We start from the raw sequence: 15,198 nt of genomic DNA, 5'->3' as shown, positions 1-15,198 counted from the left end.
CAAAAAACCCAAAAGAAAAACAGCCCTTTAACCCTCTGGCTTCACTCGCAGCCTGTCCCTGGGTGACCGAATCTGTGTCCCCAAGGCCTTAGCAGGAAGTCAAGCCTCACTGTGCCTGTAAGGCTCTGACTGGCAAATGGCTTGTTAATCTTAAGAGTAGCTGTCCTTAAGCTTTAGTATGCAACACAATCACCCAGAGGACTCGTAATACATTCTACTGGACCCCGTTTCCAGAGTTTCTGATTCAGTAAGTGTATGTGGAGCCTGAGAATTTCCAACAATATCCCAGGTGATGCCAATCCTGTTGGTCTGGGGGCTCACAATTTGTAAATCAGTACCTTAAGAGTTATTACTGCTACCTGGAGGCTTTAGCGGGTTAGTCTCAATGAATCTGATTCAAGTACTGACTTCTGTCCTCCTGTTCTTTCCTTTCCATTCTTTTCAACCCCATGATGGACAGTGTAGAGCAGTGGGAATGCTCTTTTCTTCCCCCTCAGAATCATTTAAGACTCTCCCAGAGAACAGTCAATGATGTTACCTGGAATATGACCAATCTCTGAGAACCAGTGATGATAAATGAAGGTTCAATGAATGCTGGTGGAGAAAGACACTTTTATAAGATTATCTAATTTAGTGTTTCTTAACCTGTGTGAGGGCTTCCCTGGTGGCTCAGCTGGTAAAGAATCTGCCTGCACTGCGGGAGACCTGGGCTTGGTCCCTGGGTTGGGAAGATCCCCTGGAGAAGGGAATTGGCTACCCACTCCAGTATTCTGGCCTGGAAAATTCCATGGACAGTATAGCCCATGGAATTGCAGAGTCAGACACGACTGAGCAACTTTCACACACACTAGAACCTGTGTGAAGATCAGCTGCCAGGTCTCTTGCAAGTATGTTGCTAGGTATGAAGTTTGTGTTAATTACTTAGTAATGACAAATGTACTGCGGGTTATGTAAAATGATAAAATTAGAGGTAATTGGGTAAGCAATACACAGAACTCTGTACTATCTTTGTGACTTTTCTGTAAATAAAATTATTCTAAATAAAAATATTTTTAAACATGGGCCTAATTAGATCTTATTGTTTTTACTTTATACAAACTATGAAAAAAATATATATTTACTTAATATTAAGTATTTTAAAAATTAGAGAAGATTTTATGTAATCTCATTAAAAATGTCAGTCTCACTCATATGCACTCCAGTATGCTCTTGGAATAGGAGAGAAAAGGAAAGAAATGGGGTATAATAGGAAATGTGCCCAATTCAGGGTAGACCAAAGATGTGCAGGTGAGGGTCATCTGCCTAGGGTACCTTGGTGGAACTGAGATGAGAAAATGATACATGATGATATATATCTTGTCATACTTTGCTATTTTCAAATGTTGTTGCCATCTCCTGTGAGCTTGTTACAAGTGCAGACTTTCAGCTCGCACCCCAGACCTAACAGAATTTGAATCTGTATTTTTAATGAGATATCCAAGTCATTCATATGAACATTCTATTTCCAGAAGCAAATAGCCACATTCATTCAATATTTTGATGCATACATATTTTGTGCTGGACATATGGAAACCAATACCATATACTCTAAAGTCTATAATAGTGCTATTCAGCCTCAGCTGGGAGCTTCTTGGAAATACTTCTCAGACACCAACCAAAATTAGAATCTCCTGGGGTGAGGACTAGAAAAATGTTTTCACAAGCCCTTCAAGTGATGTTTATGCACACTAAAATTTGAGAAAGATGGATTTCAAAGTATACTGGAATCATCACAGAAAAACAAACAAACAAAAAACCAACCAACAGGGCCACCCCAGATCAATTAATCCCAATTTCTGTGAACAGGACTCTGGTATTAGTATTCATAAGAAAGATTTTCTAAGTGATTCTAATGCATTGCCATGTTTGAGAACTGCTGCTCTTCAGCACAACTAGCTAGAGTCCCTTCTGAACAAAGGCTACAAGAATGACCAAGGCACACCTGCACACACATGCAGAGCTACATGTCTCTAGCTGTGTTAAAAATCCCTCTTTTCAATGATATAAAGCCACTTTCAATAACATGGATCAAACTAGAGATTATTACACTAAGTGAACAAGACAGAGAAAGACAAATAATCATATGGCATCACTTCTACGTGGAATCTTAAAAATGATACAAATGAATATATTTACGAAACAGAAACAGACTCACAGACGTAGAAATAAACTTATGGTTACCAAAGGAGAAAGGGTGGAGGAGGGATAAATTAGGAGTTTGGGATTAACAGATACACACTATTATAAATAAAATAGATAAAAAGCAGGGATCTTCTGTATAGCACAGGGAACTATATTCGATATCTTGTAATAACCTATAAAACAAAAGAATCTGAAAAATAACATATATACATATATATATGTACAACTAAATCACTCTGCTGTATGTTTGAAACTAACACATTGTAAATCAACCATATATCAAAAAAAAAAAAGGCTCATAAAATGGATGAGTTATTAAAATTTCATTGTGGAAATAAAAAACATTCCCATTCTCAAATTATTTATGAGGAAACAATGTTCCTTTTTCATGTTCCATGGAAAGATTTTTTTTATCTAAATACTTAGCCGGTTCTCATGCTAGCCCACAAATGCCTATTTAATCCTTCTTGAACTGAAATAGGATACTGCTTGTCCTGAAATGTTTGCTGTGATAGGAAATGGCAAGTCTGAGGAAAGAACTCTGAAAGTTTGTTTTGTGAATCAATTGTAAGTCTCAAGTGGAAAAAACTAAATGTATGTTTATCCTGAGGATGGCAAAGTTCCTACCTGTAAACTATCAATACTACATTTTATATTATGATAAAGTCGTATGTCAAATGTTTGTAGCTGCTCAGTAGACCTACTATAAAGAAGAATAAGGTGGTGTAATTATATTACACAGAGAAATTGGAACTCTTATTCCCACTCAGAGCTCATTTAGAATAGAGAACCACAGGACTGGAAAAGGTCAGTTTTCATTCCAATCCCAAAGAAAGGTAATGCCAAAGAATGCTCAAACTACCGCACAATTGCACTCATCTCACACGCTAGTAAAGTAATGCTCAAAATTCTCCAAGCCAGGCTTCAGCAATATGTGAACGGTGAACTTCCTGATGTTCAAGCTGGTTTTAGAAAAGGCAGAGGAACCAGAGATCAAATTGCCAACATCCGCTGGATCATAGAAAAAGCAAGAGAGTTCCAGAAAAATATCTATTTCTGCTTTATTGACTATGCCAAAGCCTTTGACTGTGTGCATCACAATAAACTGTGGAAAATTCTGAAAGAGATGGGAATACCAGACCACCTGATCTGCCTCTTGAGAAATCTGTATGCAAGTCAGGAAGCAACAGTTAGAACTGGACATGGAACAACAGACTGGTTCCAAATAGGAGAAGGAGTATGTCAAGGCTGTATATTGTCACCCTGCTTATTTAACTTATATGCAGAGTACATCATGAGAAACGCTGGACTGGAAGAAACACAAACTGGAATCAAGATTGCCGGGAGAAATATCAATAACCTCAGATATGCAGACGACACCACCCTTATGGCAGAAAGTGAAGAGGAACTCAAAAGCATCTTGATGAGCGTGAAAGAGGAGAGTCAAAAAGTTGGCTTAAAGCTCAACATTCAGAAAACGAAGATCATGGCATCCGGTCCCATCACTTCATGGGAAATAGATGGGGAAACAGTGGAAACAGTGTCAGACTTTATTTTTGGGGGCTCCAAAATCACTACAGATGGTGACTGCAGCCATGAAATTAAAAGACGCTTACTCCTTGGAAGGAAAGTTATGACCAACCTAGATAGCATATTCAAAAGAGAGACATTACTTTGCCAACAAAGGTTTGTCTAGTCAAGGCTATGGTTTTTCCTGTGGTCATGTATGGATGTGAGAGTTGGACTGTGAAGAAGGCTGAGCGCCGAAGAATTGATGCCTTTGAACTGTGGTGTTGGAGAAGACTCTTGAGAGTCCCTTGGACTGCAAAGAGATCCAACCAGTCCATTCTGAAGGAGATCAGCCCTGGGATTTCTTTGGAAGGAATGATGCTAAAGCTGAAACTCCAGTACTTTGGCCACCTGATGCGAAGAGTTGACTCATTGGAAAAGACTCTGATGCTGGGAGGGATTGGGGGAAGGAGGAGAAGGGGACGACAGAGGATGAGATGGCTGGATGGCATCACCAACTTGATGGACATGAGTTTGGGTAGACTCCGGGAGTTGGTGATGGACAGGGAGGCCTGGCGTGCTGCGATTCATGGGGTCACAAAGAGTCAGACACGACTGAGCGACTGATCTGATCTGATCTGATTTGCTTTCTACATTGGAAGCAAAGCTGGGCTGCCCTAAAAGGTGACCACAACAAATGAAAAAGACTGAAACATTAACATGCTCTGAGCTTCTTCAGTGATGAGACCTTAACAGCTTGATATCTCATGTCTGCAACTATTCTGACAAATGATGGATTTCTTCTGGCTTCAAACACTGACTTGCCCTATTCTTGTATGTGACATAGAATTTTGGATCTGGCTGCCAGGCAACCAATGCTCACAAGCCTTGCTGCTGACATGCTGATGTTGTGCTGAGAACTTAAGTGATGATAGTGGCCTAATGCACTCTGGTTCAGCACTCTGTGTTTGTCTATGCTTCTCCACAGTGACAGTCCTTTTGTCTGCCAAACCCCAAAAAGATTTTGGGGAACAGGCAAAGCAGTTTTGAGTAGGAAACTAAAACTAACCACGGTGACTCTGGCAGATAAATCTGAGTGCAGAATGCAGGACTGGCTAGGAGTGTGGGAGAAGTAGGACAAAGGGAGCAGAAGTGGGTAGACATAAATGTGGAAACATCCTCTTAAGCGGTATCACAAGTTCAAGTGGGTTGTGTACAGGAAAGAGGATACCTATAGGTATCAATGGAAAGAAACTAACAGATGTGAAAAATACTAGTAAGGAAAAAATGGGCAAGACACAATGATATCATAAGTTTTGTGGGCTGGCTAGAACTGTAATTAACATTTGAAATATTACTTTCATAGAAAAAAATTCTTAAAAGTTCAAAAAATAGATTTATAAATAAACCTTTGGAACCTGGCCAGTTTTTAAGCTGAGGTGGTGGAGGTTGGGGGGTGGTGGGGGAGAGTGGGCAGGGACTCTTATGGAAAGAAAAGTATCCATGTATCGGGTGGGCCCAATTATCGGTGATAAGGGGCTACTCCCTGGTGATCATTTATCCTCCCATCAACATCTCAGCTAACCCTAACCCTAACCCTAACTCCCAACAGTGGTTATTTGAAATTCTCTCTACCTCAGCTGTTGACCTAAATAGGTTTTGTGATAGAACAGATTCCCTACCTCTGCGTCTGTTTCATCCATCCACACAATTCTTCCTTCATTCTGAACCGTTCCATCTGTGATCCTTCTTGCTGAGAGATGCTGTACCAAAATTCTCATAACCTCTAGATCTATCTTTTCCACTGCCTTTTTCTTGCCAACTACTGTCTCCCCACTCTTAAACAAATCAAAAGAATCTGTTATATTATAAAAGTAACGCTTGCTTATAATGGAAAATTTGGGAAACTAAAAATACACATGAAGAAAAACAAAAGCATCTATAATCACACCATCTGGGGGTAACAACTTGGTGTATTTTTTCCCAGACATCTTCCTATACTTATACACAACATATACATTTTCCATTACCAGATAATTCCATATCTTGCTTATGTCACAAACACTTTACCAAGACATTAATTAAAAAATACTTCTGATACTGCATAATATCCAATGGATATAAATTGAATTCAATCATTCTCTATAGCTGGATTTATTTCTCATTTTTCACTATTACAAGTAATATTCCAATGAATTCAGTTCAGTCCAGTCAGTCAGTCATGTCCAACTCTTTGCGACTCCATGAACCACAGCATATCAAGCCTCCCTGTCCATCATTAACTCCTGGAGTTAACCCAAACTCATGTCCATTGAGTTGGTGATGCCATCCAACCATCTCATTCTCTGTCATCCCCTTCTCCTCCTGCCTTCAATCTTTCCCAACATCAGGGTCTTTTCAAATGAGTCAGCTCTTCGCATCAGGTGGCCAAAATACTGGAGTTTCAGCTTCAACATCAGTCCTTCCAATGAACACCCAGGACTTATTTCCTTTAGGATGGATTGGTTGGATCTCCTTGCAGTCTAAGGGATTCGCAAAAGTCTTCTCCAAAACCACAGATCAAAAGCATCAATAGTTTTCTACATAATCTTTAATGGCATTTCTGGTTATTTTCTTATATAGAATCCTGGTAGTGGAGGGCTAAAGGATACAATGGTTAAAGGACATGAACTCTTTTAAGATTCTTTTTTTTAATATTTTAATTTTATTGGAGTATAGTTGATTTACAATGTTGTGTTAGTTCCAGGTGTACAGCAAAGTGATTCAGTTATACATATACATGTGTGTGTATATTTTTTTTTAGAACCTTTTCTCATATAGGTTATCAAAGAATATTGGGTAGAGTCCTTAAATACAGTAGGGTGCGTGTGTTGATTCTAAAACTCCTGATTTATCCCTCCCTCCAACATTTCCCTTTGATAACCCTAACTGTGTTGTTGATATCTATAAGCCTGCTTCTGTTATGGAAATAACATTTGTACTTTTTAAAAAAAATTAGATTCCACATGAGTGATATATTTGTCTTTCTCTGACTTACTTCACCTAGTATGATAATCTCTAGGTCCAACCTTAAGATTCTTAAGTGCTTTCCAGAAAGGCTGAATCAATTTACACATCTGCTGGTAGTTGATGAGAATTCCTGACACATTATACTACAGTGGCCCTGAGGGTCCACTATCTGGAACAAAACATTCACTTGTTCTCAACAGCTCCTATAAATAAAATACCATCTCCTTCCTTTCATAGCTCAAGTGACTGACTAAGTGGCTTGTATTTACTACCCTGACCCCATCAACACACATTAACTACAATGTTCCTTCCCCCATTTACTAAAGTTGCTGTAAACTAGTGATCTCTTTCCAGTCATATGAATATGTCTTTTCGAATCTTATCACTAACCTATTAGACTCTCCTCTTCCCAGCTTTGATCTCATCCTTCTACAAGGCCTCAGTCCTCCTGTGCATTACACTGCCATATTCCCCCCTTCATCTCCGACCTCTGGGGTCTACTTTCTTTAATATCCTCTGCCACTTCCTATTGTCTACACCATGTCAGGCCTCCAGGGTTCAATCTTTGCCTCTATTTCACATTACTTATGGAGGGCTCCTCCATCCTGTTTTAATAATCAGCTCAAAACTGTTGGCTCTCATATATTTCTCTAACTCTACCCTTCCTTTGTCTTCAGGTCTTTAATTGAAAGGTTCCATCCTCACCTATAACTCAATGCCATCTCCTACTCAATAGTGCACCATCCTCTCTGCCAAATTCCCAAATTTCCAATTTCCCAAATGCCAAATTCCTTCCCAACTCTCTTATCTCTGACAATGGGGCAATACTCCTTCAGTCCTCCACTTTAGTCTCTATGTCCTTTCTTACATTACTCTATGTCTCAAAGTCATATGAATAGTTTCTTCAAAACACTTCCTAGATAAATTCCTTTTTTATCATTTCCACATTACTTCACCCATGGATTACAGTAATATCTTCACAGGTAGCAGCTATCATGTTAATTTTCCAAAAATGTTTTTTAATGACTTTTGTCCAAATTCATCTGGTTAAAATCTTCAAAGGCCATACTTTATCTCCTATTCCCTCCTGCAATCCAAGATAATCCTTTCTCCCTACTGCCCTTTCTCCTCCAACACCCTTTCCATACTCTCTACTGCCCCTTTGCTCATGTCACTCTTTCATCCCTTTTGTTTCAAAGGAGCCTTCAGTAGATAACCCTAACATACACTACTTTTCCTTTCTCTGAATGCTCGGGAGGGGGCTGGTGGGGAAAAGCCCTGATTTGTAGCTTTTGCCAAAAACCCTCGCCGTGGCAGATGTCTAGGTACCAATGTAACAAGGCTAACTGTGAAACTAGAAAGAGATATGTGTAAAGTTAAAAGGAACCCAATCAGGACACCAGAGCAGCATTTAAAATCTGTTCTGCAATCTAGCACTTAATATCTACTATCTTGTATAGGCTCTCCAGATATATTATATACATCTGTTTATTGCAATAAGCTCTAGCCCTAGGAAGAATGGCAGTCCACTCATTCTAGAGCTTTCATAGTGAATAGGGCACACAGTGTTTGCTTGATAAAAACCGTTGGCAAGACTTGGAGGGAGTGATAAGCAAAGCCAAAGACTAGAGGCATAAAATGGTAAAAATGGGCATGTACTCACTTAGGGCTGATTAGCAAGAACAAACAAAAAGTACAATGAAGGAGCAGAATGTACAGTAAGTCCCCAACATAAGAATCTTCAAGTTGTGAACTTTCAAAGATGCAAACATGGCCCTGTATGCCAGCTGTTGTACTGTACCACTGTACTTTTCAAGGCACTGTACTGTAGTATTAAAAATGTTTTTTTGTGTTTATTTTGTATATATTATTTGTGTGAAAAGTATTATAAACCTATTTCAACAGTATTATATAGCCAATTGTGTTAGATGGGTACCTAGGCTAGCTTTGTTGGGCTTACGGGTAAACTGGACTTGGGACGGAACTCATTTACATGCAGGGGACTTAGTGTAGTAGAAATAAAATCAGAATAGGAGCCGGGAGATATTCCCAGCTTTGTACTTGTGTGACCCTTCCCAAGTCAATTTCCTTCTTTGGCCTCATCAGTAAAATTAGGGTACATGACTTCTAAGTTATTTCTTGATTCTAATGCTTTGGCATGAGTTAAACTGACAAGGAGGCTGTTCATGGCCCACTTCATTGGCATAATAATAATAAAAAATTCATTTTTAAATCTCCTATTAAGTCAAAGGAGTTTAGGGCAGCAAATACTTTTTGAAGGTGTGAATAAACATACTTATAAGACCATTTCATTCCTTTGGGGTAGTAATTATTGTATAGAAAGTAAAAACAATTATCTTTAAAAAATAATACAATATTAAAAAATTATTCCAAAAAATATCTATTGTCTATCTACTATGAGCTGGACACTGGTAAGTGGTGAAGACAGAGTACAAACAGACCCACTTTACCCTCATGGTACCCACAGTAGCATGGGTCACTAGCCACCTAATTACAAATCATCATAGAAGTGCTTTTTACCTTAGCACAGATTGCTCTAAGTAATGGATGCCAGTGATTACACAGTGGAAGTGACAGATTCAAGGGATTAGCTCTGATAAGACAGAGTGCCTGAAGAACTATGGATGAAGTTTGTAACATTGTACAGGAGGCAGTGACTAAAATCACCCCCAAGAAAAAGAAATACAACAAGGCAAAATGGTTGTCTGAGGAGGCCTTACAAATAGCTGAGAAAAGAAGAGAAGCAAAAGGCAAAGGAGAAAACGAAAGATATACCTATCTGAACACAGAGTTCCGAAGAATAGCAAGGAGAGATAAGACAGCCTTAGGGAACAATGCAAAGAAATAGAGGAAAACAATAGAATGGGAAAGACTAAAGATTTCTTTAAGAAAATTAGAGATACTAAGGGAACATTTCATGCAACGATGGACTCAAAGGACAGAACCAGTATGGACCTAACAAAAAGAAAGTGAAGTCGCTCAGTCGTGTCTGACTCTTTGTGACCCCATGGACACCAGGCTCCTCTGTCCATGGGATTTTCTAGGCAAGAGTACTGGAGTGGGTTGCCATTTCCTTCTCCAGGGAACTTCCCGACCCAGGGATCGAACCCAGGTCTCCCACATTGTAGACAAACGCTTTACCGTCTGAGCCACCAGGGAAGTCATGGACCTAACAGAAGCAGACAATATTAAGAACAGGTGGCAAGAATACACAGAAGAATTGTGCAAGAATACACAGAAGAATTGTACAAGAAAGGTCTTAATGACCTGGATAATCACAATGGTGTGACCACTCACCTAGATCCAGACATCCTGGAGTGTGAAGTCAAGTGGACCTTAGGCAGCATCACTATGAACAAAGCCAGTGGAGGTGATGAATTCCAGCTTTTAGGTTTTTCATTTCAGGATATTTCAAATCCTAAAAGGTGATTCTGTGAAAGTGCTCCACTCAATATGCCAGCAAATTTGGAAAACTCAGCAGTGGCCACAGGACTGGAAAAGGTCAGTTTTCATTCCAATCCCAAAGAAGGGCAATGCCAAACAATATTCAAACTACAGCACAACTGCACTCATATCACATGCTAGCAAAGTCATGCTCAAAATCCTTCAAGCTAGACTCCAACAGTATGTGAGCCAAGAACTTTCAGATGCAAAGAGAGATTTAGAAAAGGCAGAGGAACCAGAGATCAAATTGCCAACATCCACTGAATCACAGAAAAAGCAAGGGAATTCCAGAAAATATCACTTCTGCTTCACTGACTACACTAAAGCCTTTGACTGTGTGGATCACAACAAACCGTGGAAAATTCTTAAAAAGATGGGAATACTAGACCACCTGACGTGCCTCTGGAGAAATCAGTATGCAGGTCAAGAAGCAACAGTTAGAACTGGACATGCAACAATGGACTGGTTCCAAATTGGGAAAGGAGTACCTCAAGGCTGATACTGTCACCCTGCTTATTTAATTTATATGCAGAGTACATCATGTTAAATCCCAGACTGGATGAAGCTCAAGCTGGAGTCAAGACTGCTGGGAGAAATATCAATAGCCTCAGATATGCAGATGACACCACCCTAATGGCAGAAAAGAAAGAGGACCTCAAGAGTTTCTTGAGGGTGAAAGAAGAGTGTGTAAAAGGTGGCTTAAAACTCAACATTCAAAAAACTAAGTAACTTCATGGAATCCAGTCCCATCACTTTATGGCAAATAGGTAAAAAATGGAAACAGTGACAGACTTAATTTTATTGGGCTCCAAAATCACTGGGGACACGACTGCAGCCATGAAATTAAAAGATGCTTGCTCCTGGGAAGAGAAGCTAGACAGCGTATTAAAAAGCAGAGACGTCACTTTGCCAACAAAGGTCCCTACAGTCAAAGCTATGGTTTTTCCAGTAGTCATATACGGATGTGAGCGCTGGACCATGAAGAAGGCCGAGTGCCAAAGAACCAATGCTTTCGAACTATGGTGCTGGAGAGACTCTTGAGAGTCCCTTGGACTGCAAGGGGATCAAACCAGTCAATCCTAAAGGAAATCAACCCTCAATATTCACTGAAAGCACTGATGCTGAAGCTGAAGCTCCAATACTTTGGCCACCTGTTGCGAAGAGCCAACTCGTTGGAAAAGACCTTGCTACAGGGAAAGATTGAGAGCAGAAGGGGGAGACAGGAAGAGTTGGTTGGATGGCATTATCAACTCAATGGACATGAGTCTGGGCAAACTCCAGGAGATAGTGAAAGACAGGAAGCTTGGTGTACTGCAGTCAATGGAGTCACAAAGAGTCGGATTCAACTGAGTGACTGAACAATAACAAATGGATGCCAGCTATGGATCCTCTCTTCTCCAGACAGGCATACAACCATAAAAATTCGAATGTAATTTCCAAGGTTCATAGGCCCTCTTATCTGTGAAGAGGTCCAAGAACCAAAAGTTAACAACACCGATCTATTTCTACAGCTACATCGACAAAACAAAACCAAGATCATAAAAGTCTACATTCTTTTTGTTTGTTAAAGGAAGTATAGATTTCCAACAGAAATGATTAAAAATAAGGGTCCATCATCTAAAGGATTAAGCTCTGGCTTTTTGAAATTTCATTCACCTAAAGTACTGCTGCTAAGTTGCTTCAATTGTGTCTGACTCTGTGCGATCCCATAGACGGCAGCCCACCAGGCTCCCCTATCCCTGGGACTCTCCAGGCAAGAACACTGGAGTGGGTTGCCATTTCCTTCTCCAATGCATGAAAGTGAAAAGTACAAGTGAAGTCGCTCAATCGTGTCTGACTCTTGGCGATGCCGTGGACTGCAGTCTACCAGGCTTCTCTGTCCATGGGATTTTCCAGGCAAAAGTACTGGAGTGGGTTGCCATTGCCTTCCAAACAATATTCTGGATAAGTAAAGTATGCCTAGATTGTGTTTCTATCTGATCTACCATTCCTTTAGTAAGGCTGACAGTTAAATCACTCTTCTTACTTGAAAACTATTTGCATATGAATGACTGCTTCAGTTTCAAAGTAAACCTGCATTTGATGACTCTTCCATTTCACACCAAATAGACCCTGTCAGCCATGAGAAATACATGTACATACATATCTGAACAAGCAGCTCGAACAAAGCAAAGAGTACAAGTTCCAGAATTTGAGGGCACTGACTCATCTCCTGACTCTAATATTTTATGATGAAGTGAACTGGGACAAGTCATCTAACCCTCAGACCTTTGTTTATTCATTTGTAAAATAGGGAGGGGATGATAAGAGTTACCTAAGAGGGCTACTATGAATAATCAATCATATAAAACAATGCAGGTGAAAGTATTTAGACATAAAATGGGCAAAAGTGAGTGAAAGAGCAGATTGCTTGGAGTTGCTCACAAAATATCAGATATTCAGAGATCCTTTGGAAAGAGTTGCTCATATAACATCCTTAGAGGATCTATCTGGAGTAAAACAAATTGTCCTTAAAGTGCTCAAGGAATTTTATTTTGACTGAGTGCTCAATAGTAAAGTTCTTAAAAGTTTGCAAGAGGTTTTGGAATCCTTATAGTGCATAAATGTATTAATATTCTCAAGGCAAGAACATGAACTAATTAAAAACATTCAGTCTTGGTTCCATAGTCAAAGTCCCTTTTACAAGACATTTTTTAGAGAGCAGAGATTCTTTTGCTTACCTTACTAAAAAGGTTAACTGGATGTATACAAAAGATTTTAAGCAAATTCGTTCATCAAAACTGAACAAATCAATCTTCTTTAGTGAAAAGGGTATTTGTTTTAAAGGAAATAAATAATATTTAGTTTGAAACAAGTTTTCCTGCCTATTCTCCACTGAAATGCGAAATAAGCCATGCAAAGGATAACTTTTTCTACGTTATTTCATTTACATTTGCAATGTTCATTTACATTATCTCAATCACTAAGTTTAAGGCGATTCTCTCTTTAAAATGTGAATTAAACAACTTTTTGGTACTAAGGAATCAATCATTACACATTATCAAAGTTCATGAACAAGACCAAAAGAGTGATTTGCCCCGGTGCTAGAAAACAGTCAAAAGGCAAATACTCTTGATTTCTAAGCCCCTAGTAAGCAAAGGCTCTGTTGGTTCCCAAGAAGGCTAATTAAATTCTGACTCCCAAAAGTCATTATACAAATGTCTACAAGGAAAACAAAACGCATGTCCTGCGTTTACGTAACACTTTCCTCTAAGAAATTCAAAGTACTTTATTGTAGAATTATTTAAAAGAAATGTGTCCTCCCCCCACTTTAGGAAACCAAATACTACTATTCTGGGAGACCTTAAATCTCTTGCCAAATCAGATACCAAATGGGTAGGAAACCCCAGACTAGAAATTTTCTCTGAGGGATAAACTCTAGAGATGGTTGGGGGTGGGAGTGAGGAGGACACTAAGACTCATGGAAAGCTGAAGCACCAGTTCTAGGAATGGCAGGTGCATTAAGAACGGACTCACAGGGCCTGGGGGGGTCGCGAAACTGATCGTAACGAGGGCTCATTAAGTTGGAGGCAGCTGGGTGAATGTAGAGCCTGGTGCGAGGGTCACTCCTGTCTAGTACGCATGTCTGCTTACCAATTCCGCGCTCAGCCCCTGCTCTCTCCCACTATTACTACCCTGCAAACAGGATCCCGAACTACCTGAGGGGAATGCGTAACAGAACCAAGCAACTACCAGGCCTAATTGGGCTGCAGGCTTCCTTCACCCAAAGCGGCCAAGTTGGCTTTCCGCCCACCCTCAGCGCCGCCCGCGTCTCACCAGCCACCAGGCGCAGGCCGCGGAGGCTCCCCATGGCCGCCTACTCCGCCGACCAGCACAGTGCCCCAAGGCCGGCGGTGGCGCGGGCGAGCTCAATGTCACCGAGCGCCGGGAAAGTGAGGACGAGAGCTCCGTGGGCGGGGTGGTGGGCGGGGCTTGTGGAAGGTGAGGGCAGAGCCGGAGGGCCGTGCGTGGCAGGGTGGCGGGCGGGGCGTGCATGACGTGAGCGTGATTGCCGGCCCCTGTGGGCGGGGCCTTAGCGATGAGCGGAACGTGCAGGTCGTGCGTAGCGCTCAGACCTGGCGGGTAGCTGCCTCGTCCCGCCCCGCACGGTCCAGCGTTTTGGCCGAGGCCTTAAGAATGCTCTTTCGGAGTCTTGGTTTCTAGTGCCATTGCAAAGTATTCTCTGCACCTAGGAAAGTACCCGTTTAAAATAGAAAAAAAAGTAAATGCTTATTGGAGGACTTTTGTGAACTGTAGACCCCGAAGTCACACTGCCTAGATAAACCAGTTTTTCAGTACAGTTTTTTCAGTGTTTTCAGTGAATATGTACATGCCTTTCTCAAAACTACATAATTGGGTTCTTAGTGACCAGTGGCTTTGGTCTCTTGTTGGCTTTGGGAATATCAGGCCACCTGAGAAATTCACAAGAAAGTGAAAGTTGCACAATCGTGTCCGACTCTGTGATCCCATAGACTGTAGCCCGCCAGGCTCCTCTGTCCTTGGAATTCTCCAGGCAAGAGTACTGGAGTGGGTTGCCATTTCCCTCTCCATTTTCTTTTTCACATACATGTTTTCTATTTTGTTTTCTATTTGCCTATTTTTATAAAAACATTTTACTATTTCTACACCTAAACATTCACCTCTTACCCCATACTGCCAGAAGTGTCTTTTCTTGACATTTCTTGCTGGAATCAAATTCTTAAAGAACAAAAGCCCCTCTGCTTTAGGGACAGGATAAGAGAGTTAAGAAAAATCTTACTTCTACGTAAGAGTTCCTCCTCGAATCATCTGGTCGGTGGGGTCATTAAACAGTTTCCCTTTTTCTAAGAAAATGGGATTGGCGTCAAATGATCCCTTCAAGTTCTGACATTCTATCTATGCACTGGGGCCAGTTCCAGGAGGACAGGTTCAACGCATAAGAATGAAAAGAATGATAGCAGCGTTACGGGTTTCAGTGTGAATGAGGATAAGCGGAAAAGACAAACCTTGAACTCA

General features: G+C 40.6%; 1 protein-coding gene across 1 annotated transcript in view; it reads right to left on the bottom strand.

Annotated features, from left to right (window-relative positions):
- FAM162A (family with sequence similarity 162 member A) overlaps positions 1–14,129 on the bottom strand; it is a 40,827-nt gene extending 26,698 nt beyond the window's left edge. Inside the window, exon 1 of the mRNA XM_061405918.1 lies at positions 13,981–14,129. Within this exon, the coding sequence (XP_061261902.1) occupies positions 13,981–14,014 (34 nt within the window). The 5' untranslated portion in view covers positions 14,015–14,129. The remainder of the gene's footprint in view (positions 1–13,980) is intronic.
- Positions 14,130–15,198: the final 1,069 nt, after the last annotated feature.

Source organism: Bos javanicus, chromosome 1 (assembly GCF_032452875.1).
Source record: "Bos javanicus breed banteng chromosome 1, ARS-OSU_banteng_1.0, whole genome shotgun sequence".
In the NCBI taxonomy this organism is placed as follows: Eukaryota; Metazoa; Chordata; class Mammalia; order Artiodactyla; family Bovidae; genus Bos; species Bos javanicus.
Note: the sequence above shows the minus strand (reverse complement) of the source record. Positions and strands in the feature narration are given on the sequence as shown.